Below are 23,790 nucleotides of genomic sequence, written 5' to 3' on the forward strand. Positions count from 1 at the left end.
AGTTGGCACTCAGTGATTTTCTCTCCTATTATAAAGGTGATAACTATAGGGAGAGATAATAAATTATGCAGTAAATTCCTGCAGCCAAACTCAGCTCTCACTTCTGCTTTTTATAAAAATAAGACAGTATTCATACTCTAATGTACCATGACCATGAAATTTCTGTTCTTTTAATCTTTGCAAGTTGCATAAATGGGAAAGCGAAATTCTTCCCTAAAATATAGGGTCTTTTTTCTAGGGATACTGAGCGTATACTAGCAGAACAGTTAAAGATTTCACGTAGAGTTCCAGCCTCTTTTTGGAGTGGGAGTAGGATGGGAAAAGACAGAAAGCCTGAACCTCACCCAAACACCATGAAGCTACAAAAAAGCAAAGAAATATTCAGAGTGACTTATGTATAAAGCTTCATGAAAATGAGCAGTGACTATGCATTGATAAAAATCAATTACTACTGAAAGAAGTTCCTAAGTGAACCTGTATATATTTTTTCTTTAACTCTCTCTCTGAATGGTGATATCTCTTTAAACATGGCATTGGTAATATTTGTAAACACTGTCCTTCGTTCAAATAGAATTCTATCAATTCCGCTAACGTGGAAAAACATGTGAATCTACTTTTCTAATTAACCATACCCAAGTCTTTCAGTCTACGAAGACATAATCTGAAGTCCACTTGCCCAAATCGCAGGCAGAACACCAAACAAGGAGAAATAACTTCAGAAATCTACTCCATTATCCAAAAGGTGACAAATGACAACTAAACTTCCAGGATGCTCATTGCATCACCACTCCTCTACAGCTGGTTCCATAGAAGCATGGAGTGTTCACCAACATACCTGCTACCACCCACAAGGCCGCATCCTCCTACCCACCCAGCATGGTAGAGACACAGGGATTGTGACATAAGCAAATACCCTCAGACTGATATATGTAAATGCCAGCCTACGAGCTTCCTGGTAGGGACACCAGCTGTGAAGGCCTCATAACAGCCAACTTCTTGCAACTCTCAAGCTGACGGCCTTACGCAGGGGAGGAAGGACTCCTCCACTGGAGAACTGATAGCAGTATTCTGGTAGAGGAGGCATCAAGAGCCCTAGGAGGCCAGCGGTAATCATGTAGGCGCCATGGAAACTGCTATGTGCGTTTGCTGTCCATGTTGTACATGGCAGAGATGCTGTCCTCAGTTATGCTCCTGTCTGTGCTGCAAGTTCATCTTCACCTCAGAGCGGAACTGCACCTGCTTCCCCTGCCCTTACAAAGATGAGCGGAACTGCCAGTTCTGCCACTGCACCTGTTCTGAGAGCCCCAACTGCCATTGGTGTTGCTGCTCTTGGGCCAATGATCCCAACTGTAAGTGCTGCTGCACAGCCAGCAGCAATGTTAGGTGCTACTACTATGAGAGTCGCTGCTGCCGCAATACCATCGTCACTTTCCACAAGGGCCGCCTCAGGAGCGTCCATATCTCGTAAGTGTCAGACACTGGATGTGGGGCCACATTGGCTCATGAAAACTAGGGACCACTTGCCAGCTGTGAAGTCCACAGGGCAGGCCAGTGCGCCTCTGAGTTCATTTCTTTATCTAAGAAGGAGCTAAGAATTTTGTAGCAATTAACTGTATCCTAAATGGTCACTATGTATGTAGACCATGAGTTCCAAATCTAAGCACCATTAACTATGAAAATGAGCACTTCACTCCTCTGAACCCCAACTCTCTCATCTGTACAAAATAGTAATAGCTAATAGTTAGTGCTTAAGCAACTTGCCAGGAACTTCATGCATGACCCCAGCTAACCCCTCACCCTAAGTCCACTGTTTCCATGAGGAAACTGAGCCTTTGAGAAGTAAAGTTGTCCCAGGATCACACAGCTGGAAAGATGCAGTCAGGATTGGAACCTAAAATTTGGGATCTTAACTTTAAAATGCTATATTGCAAAATGGAGACAATACCCCCTTCCCATGATATTATAGATATAAGGATTAATGTACATGCTTTGTAATCTGTATGTGATATAAAAATATAAACTGCTCTTTCTCTTCCTATGAACTCTTAATACCTGCAACATTTAATGGAAAAGTAAGAATTTCTACAGGGCACTTTTGACCCTGAGGATCATATAAATACCCCATACATCCATGAACTCCTACTACCTTGTTTTTCCCATCCAGAAGTCATAGTACTCAGGGTCTCAATTACGCATTTGGAGTACTAACCCTCCATATTAGGTCCTACATTATCCTCACCTGCTCTACCAAACCAGTCTTTTTACGTCACAGATGAGGGGAGTCTGAAGTAGTAAGAGCACACTTCTTAGAAGGGGAAAGATGACATCACCATAAGATGACAGGATTAGAAGAGGCAGAAAAATAGAAGGCAGTTAGAAGGCTTTCAAGCCTGGAAAAGCAATTCTGTAAGCAAAGGTTTGGTGAATTCAGGGGAAAGATATTATCCATCTTGCAATTAAACATTAAGTAGATGCTTAACAAACATAACTCTCCACCCATGACCCTCTCATAGTGTTTGCATAAATAGGAAATCCAGGGATTCTCGATGCAAGTCTAGAAATCCTAAAGCATGGAAAATAGTGTCCACACTCCTCTCTTAACTACCTCATTTTCTGTGCAGCAGCAGCTGAACCTCTGAGCCCATTTCAACAGGAAAGGGATAAAATTGGTGCTTTAGGAAAATGCCTTAGGCTCAGTAGCTCCCCAACGTTATTGTGCATTGAAGTCACCTGGGGATCTTTTAAAATTACTGATGCCTGATCCCCACCCCCAAAACATTGATTTTATTGGTCTGGGGTACCACCTGAGCATCTGAATTAATTAGACTCAACCCCCGCCTTCAGGTGATTCTAATGTGTAGAACGGCCTGCAGGGGGCTAGGAGGGAAGCCAGGAGATTTGACAGGTGATCCAGCAAGAATCCAGGTGCAAGAACAGGCCTGATTTTGGGAGAGAGGGGGCTGTGCAGAGGAGCAGAGACAGGATATCTCAGCAAGAAGATAAAAGCGCTGGGCTTGATGACTGTTTTGAAATGGAACCATGGCCACTGAATGCCCCATCCGAGCCTAAGGCTTTTGGAGGATGGGCAGGGATGCTACCACAAGTGTTAGGAGGTCAGCTGTGGGTGCTTTTCTTCAATCTAGCCTCTCTCCTGGCTTCTGACCCTCTGCCTCCCCTGTTTCTCATCACCACTTTCTGTTCAGCACCTTGCTTGTCCTGCCTCACTCTGGTCTCATGCATCCCTCTCCATCTTAGTCTTTTTCCCACTTCCTTTTTCACCTCTAACACAGCTACCTAGGCCATTAATACCTGTCTGTTAGCCCTGAGACCTCTTTCTCGTCCTCCAACACCTCCCTCCCCCATTCTTCTTTCTTTTTTGTGAAAATGCTAGCTCATGAGCTTCCTAGTAGAGATACCTGCTGTGAAGGCCTCATAACAGTCTCTCTTTATATTATACCTCCAGTCCTTACTTTTTTAGCAAACTAAAGTCCATCTGGGCACTACATGGACAATTGACCTGTACCTCCAGGTGATCCCTTAAGGACCCATGCAGGAATCTGGGAAAGCAGAGAGGAAACAGAGCTGAGAACATCGAGGCCAGCATGCCTGGAGTTCCCAGATCCCTAAGGCACAAATTTTCCAGGTGCCTTAATCCACACAGGAAGCATTCTCTGTCACCACAGGGCCACTCCATTCCAATATACTTGGGAAGCACCTGTGACTATCTGGACTCAGACATAGGGAGTGGGGAAGACAGGGACACATAAGGAATGCAAGAAGACAAAAGTAGAAAGAAACACAGCCACAATGTCAAGATTAGTATCCAAATACTATTATGCAAACAGAGGAGAGAGCAATAGCGGCAAATTGTGTGCCTATTTACACCTCCATTCCCACAGCTAATTCATTTATTTTTATACACTGCATTTGCTGATTGTAAGTTCTTAGAACAGGCACTTGAATTTTACAAGTATGCTTTTACTCCATAGTTCTTACGATTAAATGTATGAAATCAGCCTCAGGCATTAGACAAATGGAGAGCTTTAACACACACAAATGAAACAGTAGAAGCACATACTTTTCACAGACTTGGCCACTATTTTCCTTTACTGTGATTTCTCTCTACTGCAGACATTAGCTGGCTAGTAGCAAAGGGATGTAATTACAGTGGCCACATTTACTGAATGCTTACTATGTACCAGCAGTTAAGCACTTACATGGATTATCTCATTTAGACTTTATAAAAACCTCACAAAGCAAGTAGTATGGTGAGGTTTGATTTATAGTTAAGAAAACTGAACATGAGAGAGGTTTAAAAAAACATCTCAGAAGGTACAACTGTAAAGTGGTGCATTTTTATCACACACGCTCTGCCTCTAAAGCCCAGATCCATTACCATTACCTATTGGTCTGGTTGGCAGACCACACAGGTTCTAGGCTTGGCTCAGGTACAGACTTGCTCTGTGTTCCATCTATGTACAATAAATAATGTCAATGTCCTCCAGGGGAAAAAAAAAAGCCCTAAGAACACACCTGTAGTTGGACAAGATTGTATTTATTGACTCATTGCAACAAGTGAGAATATAAAGCATGGGAAAGTGTAAAGTACCTTGAAAAGTTATTACAGGATTTGAGCTCATGTTAGGTGAGGACACGGGAGTAAATCTATTGAATATTTTAATAAATCTTATCTAGAAGGTGGGAAGAACAGAGTGACCCAAAAGCTGCTGGAAAAAAAAGAAAAAAGAAAAAAAAAAAAAAAAAACAGTTTTTTGGTTTAAAAAAATCAACCAGGATAGGGGGATGTTGGGTCATTTTCGTGATTTAGACAACGTTCGTGTCTGAGTCCAAACATTATAAAGTGGCCTTGTTTCTGCTTTGATCCAAAGTCACAGAGTAGCCTTGTCTGATACTGTGTTCTTTGATATTACCGATGTCCAACGGAACACCAAGGCCTAGCTGACGCCTGACCAGTCTCTGCGGCTTTTCCCTTGCTTAATAACAGCAAGCAGTTGCAGCACACTGACTGTGTACCATGGACTGCTCTTAGTCCGTACAAGCATTAAACTCAATTTTAATCTTCTCAAGAAACTCTGACATGGGTACTAATTTTATAACAAGGAAATAGGCCGAGAGGTTAACTGGCTTACCTGAGGTCACCCCGCTGAAAAATGGTGGAGACAGGTTGAGAACGCAGGCACCTTGGCACTCAGCTGAGGCTCCTCACCACCACCCTAGACTGCCCCTCAGAAACCAAGAGTTCTTTCAGAGGTAGAGAGGCAGAGCAAGCTCTTGAGCCTGCCTCCTGAAACCCTGCCTTTGCTTCTCCTTTCAGCTCCAAGACTGCCCTGCGCATTGGGAGCAGCGATACCCAGCTGGATGAAGTGAAATCAGTACCAGCCAAAAGCCACCTGGTGAACCACCTCAATTGCCCCATGTGCAGCCGGCTGCGCCTGCACTCATTCATGCTGCCCTGCAACCACAGCCTGTGTGAGAAGTGCCTGCGGCAGCTGCAGAAGCACGCCGAGGTCACCGAGAATTTCTTCATCCTCATCTGCCCAGTGTGCGACCGCTCGCACTGCATGCCCTACAGCCACAAGATGCAGCTGCCGGAGAACTACCTGCGCGGGCGCCTCACCAAGCGCTACATGCAGCAGCACGGCTACCTCAAGTGGCGCTTTGACCGTTCCTCCGGGCCCATCCTCTGCCAGGTCTGCCGCAATAGGCGCATAGCGTACAAGCGCTGCATCACCTGCCGCCTCAACCTGTGCAACGACTGCCTCAAGGCCTTCCACTCGGATGTGGCCATGCAAGACCACGTCTTTGTGGACACCAGCGCCGAGGAACAGGACGAGAAGATCTGCATCCACCATCCATCCAGCCGCATCATCGAGTACTGCCGCAATGACAACGAATTGCTCTGCACCTTCTGCAAGTTCTCTTTCCACAATGGCCACGACACCATCAGCCTCATCGACGCCTGCTCCGAGAGGGCCGCCTCACTCTTCAGCGCCATCGCCAAGTTCAAAGCAGGTCCTCCCCTTCTCCACTCCTTCAGCCTAACTTCTAGTTCAGGAACACATGGGGAAGATGGCGTGGGGCAATGTGCTAAGTGAGTGCCTTAACAGATTCCACCTAGTGGAGCAATCAAGGCACCAGGAAACACTGTGCTATCCTGCAAGTCACTATCCTGGTGTCCGCTCCTGGTAACCACTACCAGTCACTTAACTTCTCCGTGCCTTGCTTTTCTCACCTATGAAATAGGGGAATAGTAGTGACCCCCTCACTGGATTGCCATGAGGATTAAGTGAGTTACTCTATGTAAAGAATGCAAAAAGTCATATGACAAGTGCATAAAGATTCTATAATCTTGATTATAATCTGCATGTCCTCAGGTCTCATTTTCTCTTTTGGAAAATGAAGACTTTGATCCTATAGTATACTGACGTTCTGTGACGTTCTAAGGTGTTCTGTCACTGTTGGATCGCTTTGGTTTTCCTAAATGTGCAGGGGGAAAGAATTAAGTCAGTGCTGAGAATTATCTCAATGTTAAATTTCCCTCCATGAATTTTTTCCAAAACTTGCAGATGCCAAAGTAAATAAACGGGCAGCAAACATATAACAACAGGGACAATTCATAACTAGCCAATGGTATTCTAGTCAACAGCTTGTTTTTCCTCTGCATTCTTGTTCGTGGTGATTTGGTTGTTTTATATTGTTACATATAATATTGCTTTAAGTGAAATAATATTTCAGTGATGGTTTCAGTGATGGAACCAAGCATAATAATATTTCACAGGATTCAGCAAAGAGCCCATAATTTCTTGTTTCAGTGACAAAACCAAGTATAATCATATTTCACAGGATTCAACAAAGAGCCGCATAATTTCTGGGTATGTCTCTACCTGGTCAGACATTAGAATCCAAAAGATTCCTTTAGTGCCCTTTACCCTCAGGAATAGTTCCTTGTATAAAGGCCAACTTTACTCAGGCCTGTGGAGCACATTTTGTCTAATCTCAATAGTGCTACAGTACAGGCATTAAAATGTCCTCCATGGATAAGCCAACTGTGGTTCAAAAAAATAATTAGGACAGGCAGCTAATAAGTGGCAGATGCAGTCTATTTGACTCCAGTGTCCACCATTAATTCCACAACATTTATTTGACAATCTACTCTGTGCTAAGCAGCGACCAGAATCTGAAGATGAAGAGATTGAAGGGGAGGAAGGGGGAACCACCACCACCATCCATGGTCTGTTTCATTAAGGAGTGGCCTGCAGTCAGTTACCAAAGTGCACCAGATCAACCCAGGCCTTTCCCATTGTCAGATCTGTTAGTCTCCAACATTCAGATAGGCCTATACATTGGGAGGGAGGCAGCTTTTCCTTGAGCTGCACAGAAAGGTCCCACTGGATATAAAGGTGGGTCCAAAACAGGCTTTGCTAATGACCACATCACCCCTGACTTCTCAGCAGCTTCAGGAATACCTCGAGTTTTCTCAATTGCCACATACCTGGAAACATTGCTTGTCAATTGACATTTATTTAATTCTGGAACCACCACCAGGGAATACTTCATATTAAAGGAACCCTGCAGGAGCCACATATTATCAAGAAAATGGTAGAACTGTTGGTTCCAAAAGGGTTTTCTGAAGGTGGGACTCACTGCTTCCCTAGGCCAGGGCTTGTCTGAATTCTTTGGCCAAGCATGGCAAGGGTGCTGCTCTCTACAGCCTACTGTGCCTTCCATCCCTCTGTAGGGAACCTTGTCCTTAATACATGTGAAACTTACGATAGTTTTCTGAGTCCAGGGCACCTAAAAGTCAGACAACAAAGCTCAATTCTAGGTGGGGGGAAAATGCCTGTCCAAATTCCAAGGAACCCAGCAGTTGGAAAGGGAAAAAGGGATAATAGGTAAATTAGATATTAGCTATAAGTAAATAATTTAACCTTTCATCCTTGACGAAGAAAGAAACAGACACACAACATTTTTTTAACCAGGGTTCAAACTTGTTCGTGAGCACTTGATTCACTTTTCTGGGAGGTACCATAAATTGGCATTCTAAACAGATCTCCGTGTTATTCAAAAGCAAGTGATCTGGGAATACACATTGAGAAACTTGGGGACCTAGAGAGAAGATCCATTTTAGAAGCTTTACTAAAAACTGATGCCCCTGTCCCATCCACACAGAGGTGCAGGCTCAGCAAGACGGACTTTTAAAAAACTCCTCATGTGATTCTATGGTGCAGGCAAGGTTGAGAACCACTGGAATAAAGGGAGCTCAAAAGTTTAGGTCCCTGCCACTCAAAGTGTGGTTCGAGGACCAGTAGCATCGGCATCACCTGAGAGCTTGTTAGCAATGCAGAATCTCAGGACCCACCCCAGGCCTAGTGCACCAGAATCTGCATCTTTAACATGATCCCAGGAGATTCCCTGGGTTAGATTCTACACCTCACTGCACACTGCCTTGCCTGGCTTCCTGAGCCCCAATACAGGCCCATTGATTCAGAATCTTAGTAGATGAGTCCAAGGGAAGAGGTTTTTTTTAACACTCTTTCAGGTTAATCTGGTGCTCACAGAGGGCTGAGAGCCACAGCTGAAGCGATTAAGAACCTAGTTTGGAGCTAGACAAATAGAATTAGGGACAGAGCCTAGTTTCTCCCATTTACCTGATGTGTAACACTGTGTAGTCACTTCACTTCCCTGGGCCTCAAGCTTTTTCATCTGTAAGTGGAAACAATATCTTCCTTATAAGAAGATATATGTGATATATAATAACATATGGATCTGGTCCATAAAAAGTGTTTAATAAATAGCAACTAATTTTAAGTGTATTACCTAAAAAGAGAGCTTGATTTGACTTCGTTTAAAATCAGCTCTTGCAGAGCTTTCATATTTGTAGAAGTTTGGGATGGGACATTTCTGGCTTCCTCTGTCTTTTTTCTCCTCCTGGAGATGCCTTTTTCCCCTCATCTAAGAAATTTTTATCCTGCTTCTCAGGACTTTGCCCTACATAAGCCTAATTAATCCCTCATACAGGAAGAAATTTCCTATCCAAGTATCTTTAACAGTAGGTAACTATTGAATAGTCAAAGAAAATAATGCACAAAGTAGAATTCTGGCTGCCATAGTCACAGTGCATTGGGGAGGGCAAGAAGCACTTCTCAGCACTGAAATCGCACACTAGTAGTTTCCCTTTCAGTCTCACCTGCATCACCTCATCTTTTCTGAGCCACTGTGAGAAAGGAGATGGCAAGAAAACAGTGGGGCTTCAGGGAGTTAGCCAGAGAGTGACACTGCTGGCATTCACCAATGAGATGTTAGAAGACAGGAAAGAATGGCTTTTACTCAACAAATACATTTGCTCACCTCTACACACCATAGTCATAGTGGTAATGTGGTCCCTGTTCGCATGATCTGACAGAACTCTAGGGTTTCCCATACTCAAGTGCACACCCTTGTTATAATGACCACCACTCACAGAAGTCCAGCTTCCTATGAACCAGGATAGTGTTATGAACCAAGTCCAAAAATAGCTAGTCATCCCTACTTCTGAGTAAAATTTGGTGAGGATTATTGCCCATCAATTCACTGAAGAGTTTACCTTCATGAGAAGAATCTTATCTGTAGAAGATTGACATTCTTCTAACGGCCACAGAAGGTTGATACTCTTCAAATTGCTCCTTAATGCCTCAAATCCTCTAAAGCTAACAAAGGTATTCATTTCACCTTTCACATAAAGCCCATTTCACAGATAGAGATGTGCCACATGCTCACCCTGCTATAGCATCCTTCAATTATAGTATCTTTGGATTTATTCATAACTTGAGCACAGATGCCCTCTCATAATCACATCCATATCCTTAGTGCCTAAAAGATACATGGCATGTAACAGGACTCCAGTAAATGTTTGTTGAATGACTGAGTGAACTTAAAATCCAAATGCCATATGAGGGGCACAAGATAAACTGGTTTTCCTTGAAGTGTGACAGCAGACTCTTTTTTGAAAGCAGTGGGGGAAAGGCAAAGAGAAGTGACATAGCTGAACCACAAGACAAACAAAGGGGGGAAAGGGCATGTAAGAGAGCCACCTCAATGAAGGGAAGCTTTGCTAATTTCCCACTGTTGTATAGGGCTGGAGGCTTAGCGAATGATGCAAGACAACCTTTAGAAGTAGTCAGCAGAAACTTAGTTCTTCCTCTCACCATTGCAAAAGCTTAGGTTTCCGACAGGGAAAAGCAGGCACCAGTCACTTTGTGACTTCACCTCTTCTCAAGTCCAACTTGCAGACAATTGAAATCTGGTAAAAACCAATATCAAGGGTGGGCTTGAACTTCCAGTCTCAGACCCAAGGCCATAGGGATTACTGTTACAAGATAGAAATATCCCAGGGAAGGATCAGAGGGAGAAGAAGGGGAAGGTGTACTAAGGAGGCCAAATTCATTTCATAAACCTATTCTAGCCTGTTTCAGCCCAACTACAAGTGCCTTCCCTCCCTCTTCATTCACCTCCTTGGAGCCTAGGGTAATTTGTTCTAGCTTGCTACTGGCTTTGACACCTGGGGAGATGAAAATTTTAAAAGTAACTAACTTGGCATTTTTGCAGTCCGATATGAAATTGATAATGACCTAATGGAATTCAACATCTTAAAAAACAGCTTTAAAGCTGACAAGGAGGCAAAGCGAAAAGAGATCAGAAATGGCTTTCTCAAGTTGCGCAGCATTCTTCAGGAGAAAGAGAAGATCATCATGGAGCAGATAGAGAATCTAGAAGTGTCCAGGCAGAAGGAAATTGAAAAATATGTGTATGTTACAACCATGAAAGTGAACGAGATGGATGGTCTGATCGCCTACTCCAAGGAAGCCCTGAAGGAGACTGGCCAGGTGGCATTCCTGCAGTCGGCCAAGATCCTGGTGGACCAGATTGAGGATGGCATCCAGACCACCTACAGGCCTGACCCACAGCTCCGGCTACACTCAATAAACTGCATGCCCTTGGACTTTGTTGAGCTTTCCAGTGCCATCCATGAGCTCTTCCCCACAGGGCCCAAGAAGGTATGCTCCTCAGGGGACTCACTGCCCTCCCCCTACCCTGTGCACTCAGAAACAATGATTGCCAGGAAGGTCACTTTCAGCACCCACAGCCTCGGCAACCAGCAGATATACCAGCGAAGCTCCTCCATCTTATCCTTCAGCAACACTGAGGAGAAGGCCAAGGTGGGTCTGGAGGCCTGTGGGAGAGCCCAGTCAGCCACCCCCGCCAAACCCACAGATGGTCTCTACACCTACTGGTGTGCTGGAGCAGACAGCCAGTCTGTACAGAACAGCAGCAGCTTCCACAACTGGTACTCATTCAACGATGGCTCTGTGAAGACCCCGGGCCCAATTGTTATCTACCAGACTCTGGTGTACCCAAGAGCTGCCAAGGTAAGAAAAGTTCTGGGCCCAGTGGGGAAGGTGGGAGGGTTTGGGGTACAGAGTAGAAGTCAGTAGTCAGGAAAAGTTGCACTTATCTCTTTGACCTCTAGGATCTGGTCACTCAAATCTGCTCCTCTAGACTCTTTGTGGTCATCCCATTCAAAAGGGATAAGTTCCGGGAATCTTAAGTAACCCAAGATTAGCTTAAACCAAACAGTCAATATATTTAACTTATAGTCGTAAATATATCTGAAAGCCCTACCTCCACTGCAAAGGCAACTTCTCAACTGAAAGAGAACCCTATTTGGGAACCAAAGTAATTTGAAGACACTACTTGGCAGTGTAATGTTTCCCAAAGGAAAGCCTGTAATAGAGACAGCACAGAAATTGGAGTTACAAATGCAGGCTCCATTACCTACCAGCTGTTTCCTCTAAATTGCTACCTTTCCTAAAGCAAATATCCAGACTCTCTATGATTTGGAAAAATTGGGAGGATCATCCCCAATGAAATTTCAACTCTTTTGAGATTCAACCCGCCTTGAAGGCAGAGAGTGAAGAGTGGGGTCTCTCACAGATCTCTATAAGCGCCATTGCCTGGCTTCAAGGAACATGACTTCCCTTTGACCCTCTTGACCTAACATGAACAACATGAACAAATGACCTTTTCTTTAACATACCTTTCAAATCTAGTTGAACCCACATTGAATTGTTTGTAGAACACTTTATTAAGGTTTATGGAGGAAAAAAATTAACGTGCAATGAAATATTCTATTTGAGTTCCTCTTTCCTCCTCTTGGATTTTTTTCTAGAGTCAGCCCATGTCCTGCTCCCACGTGGCAGAGTTCATCTTTTGTCTCTCATAATCTGAGAACACTCCCAAAGACTTTTAGATCCTTGAGTTCTAAACTAGCAGTTCTCAAACATCGATGTGCACCTGGGGATCTTGTTAAAATGCAGATTCTATTTTAATAGGTTTCAATGGGGCCTGAGATTCAGGTTATCACAAACTTCCAGGTGCTGCCAATGCTGCTGTCTACAGCCCACACTTTATTATTAAGGATCTAAAAAATGAAGGCCAGACACAGACCAAGCTCTACTTTTCCATTCTCCTGACACATCATAATCTATGTTTTGTTGTCTATAACTGACACAAAGAACAACCCATACTTTGCAAGATAGAACATTCCATGGGCTATTGACATAATGAAGTGTTTCTGCCCTTCACATAAGCAATGCCCATAACTGAGCAGCTGAACTACATTTCCAAATGATACTAGATCAGCAAGGCCTATAGTGTATGCTTATTACCTCAGGGATAGCACTGGGTCTCATCTCCTGACCAACTCAGACCTCTTGAGAAGTTGGCAGGCTCTTGCTATGGAGCCAGAGAATTGGTAGTATCTGCTCTATACCTGGGCATGGAAAACAGTCACCCCATGCCACCTATTAGTCACCCCTGATGAGCTCAAAAAAGGGACCTATGCAAAACAACTCAGTCAAGTCATTTGCTGTCAAAAGAGGACACCTAAACCTATTTCCAGATAGTGATATTCGATTTTAAAATATCATTGATTCATATTTTAGGATAATGGAATGGACTTCATACAGGAATCATAGTGCTTAGCAATGCAGAAGATTAAGTCTATGTTAACATCACTCTCAAATCTTTAGGATTTTAGCATGGAAAATATTCTAAAACTTAATGTTGTAACTTTTCAATATGTACAGTTAATATCCTAGAGATTTTTTAAACTCAATTTTAGTTCTAGGAATCTCTTCCAAGAAAATTCTTAAAAATTCAGACAAATATTTATGCCCAACAGTATTTATTACAGCATTTATTAGAGTATAAAATTAGAAACAACCTAAATGTTCAACCATAGAAGGATTAAATTATTTCGGGAGAAATTTTAAAGATGGTAGTTTACCGAATTTTTAATGATTTAGGAAAACATACAACATAAGTAAAAGAAAATAGAAATCAAAGCAACATAATCCAAGTTATATACATATATGTTTGTGTGTGTGTGTGTTCTGAAATTGCAAAGAAATAATAATGAATTAACTGAATTGTGAGATTACGAGTGATGTTTATTTTCTTCCCCTCTATTTTTCAGTATTTTTCAAGCAGGAGGACAATTGTCACCTCCACGTTGGCTGACAGTAACAGTCACAAACCTTCTGTTTGTGAAACTCATCACAAGCATCATGCCAGGCCTCATCACACAGCCTTTCAAGACTTATGCATAGTCTAATTAAAAGTCTTCGGCAGCTACAGGGGATAGGGTCAGCTTAAACTCACCCCACAGATAGTCAACATCACAAATCTTTAATGGAAAGAAAACTGAATGATGTATACTAGTACCACACCAGTATGTTCATTTCTTCCATAGGTTTACTGGACATGTCCAACAGAAGACGTGGACTCTTTTGAGATGGAATTCTATGAAGTCATTACTTCCCCTCCTAACAACGTACAAATGGAGCTCTGCGGACAAATTCGGGACATAATGCAGCAGAATCTGGAGCTGCACAACCTGACCCCCAACACAGAATACGTGTTTAAAGTTAGAGCCATCAATGATAATGGTCCTGGGCAATGGAGTGATATCTGCAAGGTACTGTGTACATTATTTCTCCGATTTTTTTTTTTCTATGATAGGTTCTGGATGAGACCCTGTTAAGATGATCATGAGATTATAGAGCTCACCATGGGACTCTTCCTCTAAGCACAGAACATTTGTTAACTTGAGGCCAAAGAGAGGGCTGCTGGCCTCAACCAGACTTCGCAGATGAAGCCTGAGAATTGTTCTATTTGATTCAAAAACATTTGTTCTAGGCATTGTGTAGAGATGTAGAGATTCAGAGGAAAATAAACATAATCCCTGCCTTCAAGGTGCTCAGGGTCCATAAAAAAATAAGTGTTGTGTGAGAAGGATATGAAATGATTGTGGTATGAGAAAGATAAAAATGAGGTGCTATTCTCAGGCAAGGATGGGGTGCCAGATTTAACAAATAAAAATATAGGATGCCCAATTAAATTTGAATTTCTGGCACACAATAATTTTTATAAAATATGTCCAGTGCAATATTTAGGACCTATTTATACTAAAAACAATTGTTCATCTGAAAGTTGAGAAACTGCCACTAAGCAGGTCAGTGTGGGTTCCAAAAAAGAAAAGACAAAATTATTCCTATCTTCTTTGTGATCCAAGACTGATTCTTCTTTATATCTCCAGGGAATACACATTCATGAATATAATTTTACTGATATTAAAAGGAGAAAGAGAATAAAAATACCAAGACTGCCCAGAGCTGCTCTCTTACCATATAACCATAAGGATGTTCTTTGGAATCAGGGTCGATTATGTCTTAATCAAGAATTCTTTAGAAGCAAAAAAAAAAAAATCCATTCATTTCAGCTTTTGAAAAGATAAATTTATGACAAAGATAGAGACCACTCCTAGGATATGCATCTGATCTGATACCCAAGGGAACTAGAGAGTTGTCAGTTTCTCTCCCTCTCTCTCTCTCTCTTCTCTTCGTCTCTCCCTGCTTCCTTCTCTCTCTCACTCTCTCATTCTCTTTGCTTCTCTCTGGATCTGCACCATTTTTGGCTAGCCCTTAGTTTCTGCTCCCTAAAATTCAGCTTGTATATGGTTTTGAATTGTCATGGCCCAACCTCTGTGTGACCTTAAAGCTCCAATGCCCAACAGCATCTGACCAACCATACTGTCTTTGTTTCCTTAGTCAAATGTTCAAGGAAAAGAATCCAACTGGTTGCTACCTCTAGTAATAAAGGCAAAGCAGGAGTAAGGGTGGTCAGTATACCAATATCAAATCTCCTAGGGTGGGACTACTCATCCTGGTTGCCAGCCCCCGGGGGGGCATGCTCTGCCTCAGAGTCCAGCACCCATGGACACACACACACACAGACAGAGAGAGAGAGAGAGAGAGAGACAGGTCAAACCTGGCACAGGAAGGGCGTGGGATGGGGAAGTCTGCTAGTCACTCCTCCTGCCAGCCTCCAGCCAATTACACTGCTGCTCAGTTGCCCCAAAGTCCTTCTCATTCTTGATACCCTTCTCTTCAGAGCATGGAATGGGAATGCCCATGGCTGCCCCACATCCGCATGTCTTCTTGACTATGGATTTTTCCTTCCTTCTAATCCCATCTGCCTTCTCAGTTTTTAGGAATTCCTCAAAATTGTCTTGCCCATGAAGGGCACTCAGTGCTGTTGCTAAATACATATATATATAATTTTCAGATGCCAGGGAAGGAACAGGTGGAGATACCAAAGTATGTCATCAGTCACCACCTCAGTCCCTCTTGGCTTTTCTTAGGTAGAGGTTTTTGTCGCCCTCTGAAACTATGGACTCCTTGAGAACAAAATTCACATCTAATTCATGGTTCTTTCTCCCACAGTGCTTACCACAGCACTTTGCATATAGCAGGTTCTTAATGGTTATTGAATGAGTATATGAGTGAAAATGTGACCAAATAAATGAACATATAAAGAATGTCTAAATTAAAGAGCGAAGAAATAAATTGATAAATAAAATTAATAATTACAAAGTACCATAAGATGCCTGAAAGCTGTTAAGTGTTTTATACAATCAGTCAAGAAATAGCATTCCCCTTGAAACTGTGTTTATGTGATTAATTTGCCCTCCCTGTAACAGAAGGAAATGCATTCCAGTCCCTTTCTTTTTTACACAATATCTAAATGAGCAGAGCCCTAATTAATGAGGTTTTCTGAAAGCTTCATTTTTATCTGACTTGAGGAGCTGCAATATAGATTTTTCCTTCAGAAGCAATTCTTCCTCCCTTCTTTGTGATTATATTAGCATTCCAGAGGAAAGACTGGTTTCCTTAACATTTGTCATGATTTGCATAAGTAAAGCCTTCAATACCAAATGAAAATAAGATGTGTGTTTGAATGACATTTATAAAGTTTCATAAAAGTAATGGCTTCATTTCTTTCCTATAAAATCAAAATTTTTTCCTTGGCATCAGTTCTATGCAGGTATTCCTGAAAGGTTTCACTTAAAATGTTGCAATGAGGCAGCAGAATCATTTCTTATTCAAAATATAATATTCCTATCACATGTATTTTTGTTTTAAAAAGTGAAATAACACCTTTTATGTTTTATTTGCATAATCTAGGACTTGGTTTTTAAGAGATGTATTTGGTGTATAATACATGCAGCAAGAAAACTAACTTTAATCATTTTGAAAGCTCCCTTTTGAAAGTCATCTTTATGTCAGATGGGGTATATTCACTATCACTAATCATCCCAGCCACTGGGAAAGGAGGGAGTGATTGCTTCCATTTTACAGATAAGAAAAATGAGGCTGTAAGAAGCAAAGTGGCCTCATGGAAGGAAGCAAAGTGTCAGGCCTCATGGAAGGACGAGGTGAGTGGACACCTTGGTCCGCATCCAAGCCCACAGCCCTTTCTTCCCCCATACCACAATCAGATGGAACTAAGTCTGGAACAGGGTAGGCTCAGCCCTGGGGACATAGTACTTTACTCTGGGAGAATGATGTCAAAGCCAACAGCAGGGAGGGCTGAACTTTTATTTTTTGAAAGTCAACATTATGCATTGAAAAGAGCATTGTATTTGGTCTTGTGTGCCTGGATTCAAGTCCCAACTCCACTAGCTGCAAGTCCATGAGGATAGGTGTTGGTCTTACACACCCTTCTGTGCCCATTGTCCCTAACTGAAAGCTTCTAACGTCAAAGAGCCTAACTAGTATTTTTGAAGGGTAGAGAAATGTGTTTTTAGGTAAGTCATGTACGTGTTGACCTCAGTTTCTTCTCCTGCTCTTCCTCTGGTCCTCAATATATCTGTTGACCATCATTCCCATTTCTGAAAACAGTCTCCTTAGTTTGACTCACTGTCCTCCTCTGACTTTATATCTCAGCTGACTTCCATGAAAGCTTCCCACAACAAATCTAACTGCCCATCTGTGTTTTAGTTTCCTATTGTTGTTGTAACAAATTAGTAGTTTAAATAATACAAATTATTTATTTCCTTACAATTCTGAAGAAGTCCAAATGCGTTTCACTGGGTAAAATCTGTGTCCGCCGTATTGTGTTCCTTCTGGAGGACCTGAGGGAGAATACATTTCCTTGCTTTTTTCCAGTTTCTAGAAGCCACCCGCATTCCTTTCATGCCCCTTCCTGAATCTTCAAAGCCAGCAATATTGGGCTGAGTCCTCACACTAGCATCTCTCTGGTTCTCTTCCACCTCCATCTTCTACCTTGAAGGTCCCTTGTGATTGCATTGAGCCCACCTGATAATTCAGGCTAGTCTCCCTACCTGAAGACCAGCTGGGCCAGGTGCAGTGGCTCACACTTGTAATCCTAGCACTTTGGGAGGCCGAGGGAGGAGAATCTCTTGAAGCCAGGAGTTTGAGACCAGACTGGGCAACATGGCAAAATCCTGTCTCTACTAAAAATTAAAAAAAAAGTCAGCCGGGTGTGGTGGTGTGTGCCTGTCATCCCAGCTACTCGGGAGGTTGAGGCACGAGACTCACTTAAGTCTGGGAGGCAGAGGTTGCAGTGGGCGAAGATCATGCCACTGCACTCCAGCCTGGGTGACAGAGTGAGACTCCAAGTAAAAAAGTAAAAAAGACCAGTTGACTAGCAACCTTAATTCCTCTTTGCTCTGTGTGTAACATAACATATTCAAAGATTCTGGGATTGGGACATGGACATCTCTGGGGTCCATTATTCTGTCTACCACAGTGCGTAAATTGGATGTCCTTGGTGTCTGATGTAGCTCAGGAAGTAGTCCTGCCAGCTGCCCTGAGTCTCTGCAGTGCTGCTGTCTTCCTACTCAGCCTGTGCTCCTGCTGAAACCCCAGCCACACAGCAGGACTGCCTGTCCATCATGAAATTCCCTTCCTGATTTTTCCTCTTCCTGCTGCAGACTCTCAGGGTGAGCCACACACCTTCAAAGATTAGGGTTGGAGGTCATTCAATCTGAATGACCACCAATATTTCACACTCAGAATAACTACCCCAAGCCTACCCGCACAGCCACCCACACACTCATAGTGGCTCTGTGCCCTAAAAGGAAACCAAGATGGTTTGCATTCTTTATCTTCTTAGAATTTATTCTTTTCCAAAGAGCTCCTGACCTTTCATGTAAGTAGAACCCTGTTGGTCCTTCCTTTACTTGCCCTGCAGATAGGCTTGAATCCTGGAACAAGTATAATTTAGGATCATGCTGGACCTGATTTCTTTTTAACCTCATGTACAGAGGTCTGAATTAATTATACACCTCAGTTATGGTCCATCGTTATTCTTATTTATATATTCCCTTTTGTGACATTCATTCTGTTTTATGTGTTCTTCCATGATTTGCATTGTTGTTTTCAATGTGTCATTAATTTACACAATTAGCATTGTGTTACATATCTTACATTGTCTCTTACCTGTTCTTCTTAAATGTTGTGTTTTTATGTTCCATCCATGTTGTTATGGGCATTTTGTCTTTTATTCCTTATAATACATGATCTTTCAGAATGTGCATTTGTTCACCGCATGTTACCTCTCTATTTCAGGCAGGATGGACACCCAGGTGACCTCCAATAATGCTGTGGTGAACAGCCTTATATATGACACCTTATGGACACGATAGGGGTGTAAGGGTTCTCTGAGTTATTGATCAGTTTGCTAAGGCTTCCATAAGAAAATGCCACAGACTAGGTGGCTTAAACAAAAATTAGTTTTTGCACAGTTCTCGAGGCCGGAAGTCCAAGATAAAAATGTTGGCAGGGTTGGTTTCTCCTGAGACCTCTCTCCTTGGTTCACAGATGGTCACCTTCTCACTGTGTTCTCACATAGTCCTTCCTCTGTGCACATGCATTGTGATATCTCTCTGTGTTTAAATTTCCTTTTCTTATAAAGACAAAAGTTAGGTTGGATTAGGGTCCACTTTAATGGCCTCATTTTAATTAAATCACCTCTTTAAAGGCCCTATCTCCAAATACAGTCACACTCTAAGTACTGGGGGTTAGGGCTTCAACATATAAATTTGGGGTCAGGTGCAATTCACCCCATATTAGATACATATTATGAGTGAAATTTCTAGGCCATTGACATGTGGATACTTAATTTGACCACATCCATGTACACTTCCATAAGGAGTAGATTAGAGCTACTATACCCTAGGCCCCACCTACATTTAGCAAGATCCAACTTTCTATTATTTTGCTAGCCCAATAGGTATAAAATGATATGTCCTTATTATTTTAAATTTAATTTTATATTTTTGTTAGTTTTCAGGATTTTCTTTTCTGTAAAGGACCTGTTGATATCCTTCGCCCAATTTTCTATTGCATTTTTCTTTTTCTAAGTGATTTATAGGATGTCCTTATATATTCTAGGTAGTGGTTTTAGACATTGCTATTATCTTCTCTTCTGACATTTGCCTATCAGCTTTGTTCATAGTGTACTTCATAAAATAGCAGAAATATTTAATTTTGGTATAATCAAAATCATCAATTATTTTTTCCTTATGGCTTAACCTTTTGAAGTTTTATTTAAAAAGTCCTTTCTTAGGATTAGATCACAAAGATAACCTTCTATATATTCTTTTATTAAATTTACAGTTTCACCTTTCAAATTTAGCTATTTAATCCGTTCAGACTCTGCCTTTGTATGTATCAAATGTATGTATGTACTCTGCCTATGTAGTCTTAGGTAGGGATGTTCTTTTCCACCAAGTAGTGAACCAGTTTTCCCAATACCATCTACCAAGCAATGTCTATTCTTAATATTTATACAATGGCAATGCCACTTTTATATTCAGTTTCGATATATTTAGGGATATGTCTCTGAGCACTCTATTACATGCCACGGGTCTATATTCCTGCTCTTATATCAATACCATACTTGCTTTATTAGTTTTGAACCTCAGCTTTCTGCCATGTCTATATGAACTGCTAAGGTAAGTATGCACATTACCCTTCTTTCTTTTTTAGAAATTATTTAGCTAGTCATAGAAATATATTTCTTCATATACATTTTGGAGTAACTTGAATCTTAGAAAACATTCAGATAGAATTTATTCAGAAGGCATTGTGTTTCTAAATTAATTTGGAAACAAATGGTATTTTTGTAATATGTTTGAACATTTACTCAAACCATAGTCTATGTTCTTTACTGGGGTGTTTAAGTTTTCCTACATACGTACATGTATTCCTGGTTAAACTAGATTGTTTAGAGATCTAACATGCAGCATGAGGACTACAATTAGTAATATTGTATTGATAGAAAATTTGTTAAGATTTTAGGTACTCTTTTCACACACACACAAAAAGGTAACTATGTGAGATGATGGGCATGCTAATTTACTTGCCTGTAGTAATTATTTTACTTTGTATACATATGTCAAAACATCATTTTGTATACCATAAATAAATAAACCAAATAGTTTACAGACTGTTGATATTATGAATATTATTTTATTATATTTTCTAATAGATTACCAGTTTAGAATAAAGACTATTTCTGTTTGTAGGGTAATCTTGATTCCAGCAGTCTCAAAAACTCTCTTACTATTCTGAGAGCCAATCTGCTATTTCTGCTTTTTTTTCCAAGCATATGATCCTATCTCCTATAAAGAATGATGGTTTTATCTGTTTACTTACAATTCTTGCAACTCTATTTCTTTTTCTTTCCTTATGACTTTGGCCAGAACCTTGAGTCATACATAAAAGTGTGGCAGTGTTAGTAGATATCCTTGTCTTATTCCTGATATTAACATTTCTCCATTGAGTTATTTTTATTTAGTTTGTATGGTATATAATCCTTATTAAGTTAAGGATAATTACTTCTACTTCTAAGTTTCTGAGAAATAGGTACTTATTAAGTTTTTTGCATTATTTGAGGTAATTACATGATTTTTCTCCTTCAGGCCATTATTCATGAAGTGAATTACATTGATTGATTTTTCTGATACTAAATTCCACTTCCATTCATGGAATAAATCCTGTGTGTTCATGATGTATTACTTTTTAATACAGTTGACTTCGGTTAGCTCATATTTTATTTTGGATTATTGCATCTATAATTATAAGGGAATTAGACTCAATTTTTGCTTATATTGTTTTTATCTGGTTCTGGAATCAATATATCACAAGCTTCATAAAAAGAGCTGGGAAACTTTTGCTCTTCTAGTTTCTAGAATAACTCTTTCTTAAGAGTTTGGTAGAATTCATCTGAAAAGCAATATGAGCCTGGGACATTTGGGGCAGGGAAGAGATGTCAACTATCATTTCAATTTCTTTAATATTCCAAGTTTTGTTTTTCTGTTTCTTCTGTCCTCCTTTCTACCTGATTCCCTTGTTCATAGACACACCTCAATTCTCACTGCTCCATTCACATCACATACAGTCTTTATCTTTGAAGATTCTGACTATACTTTAAAGCAAAACCTCAATCTCCTATTTATGAGTTAATTCCTAGCCCCTCATAACACCATTCCATCTTCCTCATGCCCTCTGATAATTCTGTGTGTATCTTAGACATTATTTATACTACTTTTATCAGGATTATCTCTATACATTATTTCCATTTCTATTCAGCAATGGATAATCTAATATCATGTATATAATATGACCTTTGCCTTGCATGCAGCCCTGTTTTCTCTAAAACCAAAAATTTTGTAAAAGTAGACAGCATAATGCTAATAAGGGTCTGGCTTCTTTGTTTTTGCCCTTTCCCTTTATATACAAATATAGAAGGTTAAAAGCTTTGTACATAGAGACTTGTGCCTGTATAAACATTCCTCTTCACTATCCAAACCTCACCCCCATTCTATCTCAAGTCCTCATTCACCTCAGTAGAACCCATTGATCCAGTGGACTGTCTCATCTCTGGGTCTCAACCTCACTCCATAAATGTTTGGGGGGAAGGAATGGGAATGCTGCCAGACCGACTAGTGAAGAAACCCAGTATCTTCAAGGTAAGACATGGAGGGCAACATCTAAGCTAACTTGGTGAGATTTCTAGGAGGGTTCTTCTTACCCCTCGTGCCCAGTACAGTCTTTCTTTTTCAGGTAGCACTGACCATTCACTGTGATTAAAGATAGTATGAAATGTTTCTGCTAGCATCAAAGGAAAACAATTCACAGATTTACAAATTATAGTTCTATTCACTGTTCATCTACTTCTCTAAGAATCTTCTCTTTTCCATAACTAGTGTTGGGACTACAGAGATGAAATACTGTCATTTCCCCCACACCCCAATCAAGGTGCTCATGTTCTGGTAAGAAAATCAGACACATTAGCTGAAACTTAACAACTGATAAGAGCTGTGACAGAACCAAGTTCTAATGACTGAGGAAGGATACAGGGGATCCTCTATGGTGAAGCTCACCTGCGGTCCAGCCCCCTCACTGTCATCAGCACTCAGTCACATGAGCTACCCTAAAAGGAAGTAGGATCTGACCTGTGGAATCGCAATCCCAGCACACTGTAGCTGTGGGGCTTTGGGAAAGCTGCCTGGTCCTTCTGAGCCTCAGCTTCTTCGTCTATAAAGTGGTGCCAACAGCACTGGCCTCATGTGGTTGTCATGAGGAGTTAATGAAATGATGTGTGTAGTGTCTGGCATGCAGAAGGGCCCAGGCTACTGGGAGCTTTTGTCTATTGGGTGCCATGACTCTTTGCTTCTGATTGCAGGTGGTAACACCAGATGGACATGGGAGGAACCGAGCTAAGTGGGGCCTGCTGAAGAATATCCAGTCTGCCCTCCAGAAGCACTTCTGAGCCCCTTCAGAGCAGGAAGCAACCTCAGACTCATCACAAAGTAGACATATATACACACACATATGTATGTATATTTTTCTCACCACATTCTTCAAGGAGGTTGTAGACAAATGTTTCCGTGACCTCTCAGCTTTCCAACAGTAATCTTGTAAGAGCTAATAAAAGGAAATACCTGACATGGCTTGCTGTTTGTTCAGTGACAGCTATTTGTTATGATGGCAGTAATAAGCAAGACAGTCAGTAAGTCTGTATGTTTCCATCTGCTCAGGTCTAGTCCTAGGCTCAGAATTCTGTGTTGTTTTGTAGGAGCACCACCCAGCTTCTGGATGGTAAAAAGAGCACTGTATTTTGCAGTCAGGACCCCCTCGGTGTGCATTCTAATGCAGGCCTAACTAGCTTTGAGTGTTTGGGCAAGTCGCTGATTGCCGCGGAATTCATTACCTCACCAGGTAGTCTATTTTAAGTAGCCAACATTAAAATGTTTTTCCTAATTATTGAACTTGAATTTGCCTTTTCACAACTTTCAGCCCATGGTCTGAGGTCTACTCTAAGTCATAAGGAATGAGGGCCCTCCCTCTTCTCCTTCTG

General features: G+C 41.4%; 1 protein-coding gene across 1 annotated transcript; it reads left to right on the forward strand.

The window, feature by feature from the left end:
* Positions 1-957: 957 nt before the first annotated feature.
* On the forward strand, positions 958-23,378 carry TRIM42 (tripartite motif containing 42). The gene is made up of 5 exons (XM_005545938.3): positions 958-1,464; positions 5,336-6,033; positions 10,606-11,426; positions 13,811-14,035; positions 23,116-23,378. Exons 1-5 carry the CDS (start codon positions 1,124-1,126, stop codon positions 23,200-23,202), a joined length of 2,172 nt encoding a protein of 723 aa, XP_005545995.3. The 5' UTR covers positions 958-1,123; the 3' UTR covers positions 23,203-23,378.
* The last annotated feature ends 412 nt before the right edge of the window (positions 23,379-23,790 follow it).

This window comes from Macaca fascicularis, chromosome 2 (assembly GCF_037993035.2).
Source record: "Macaca fascicularis isolate 582-1 chromosome 2, T2T-MFA8v1.1".
In the NCBI taxonomy this organism is placed as follows: Eukaryota; Metazoa; Chordata; class Mammalia; order Primates; family Cercopithecidae; genus Macaca; species Macaca fascicularis.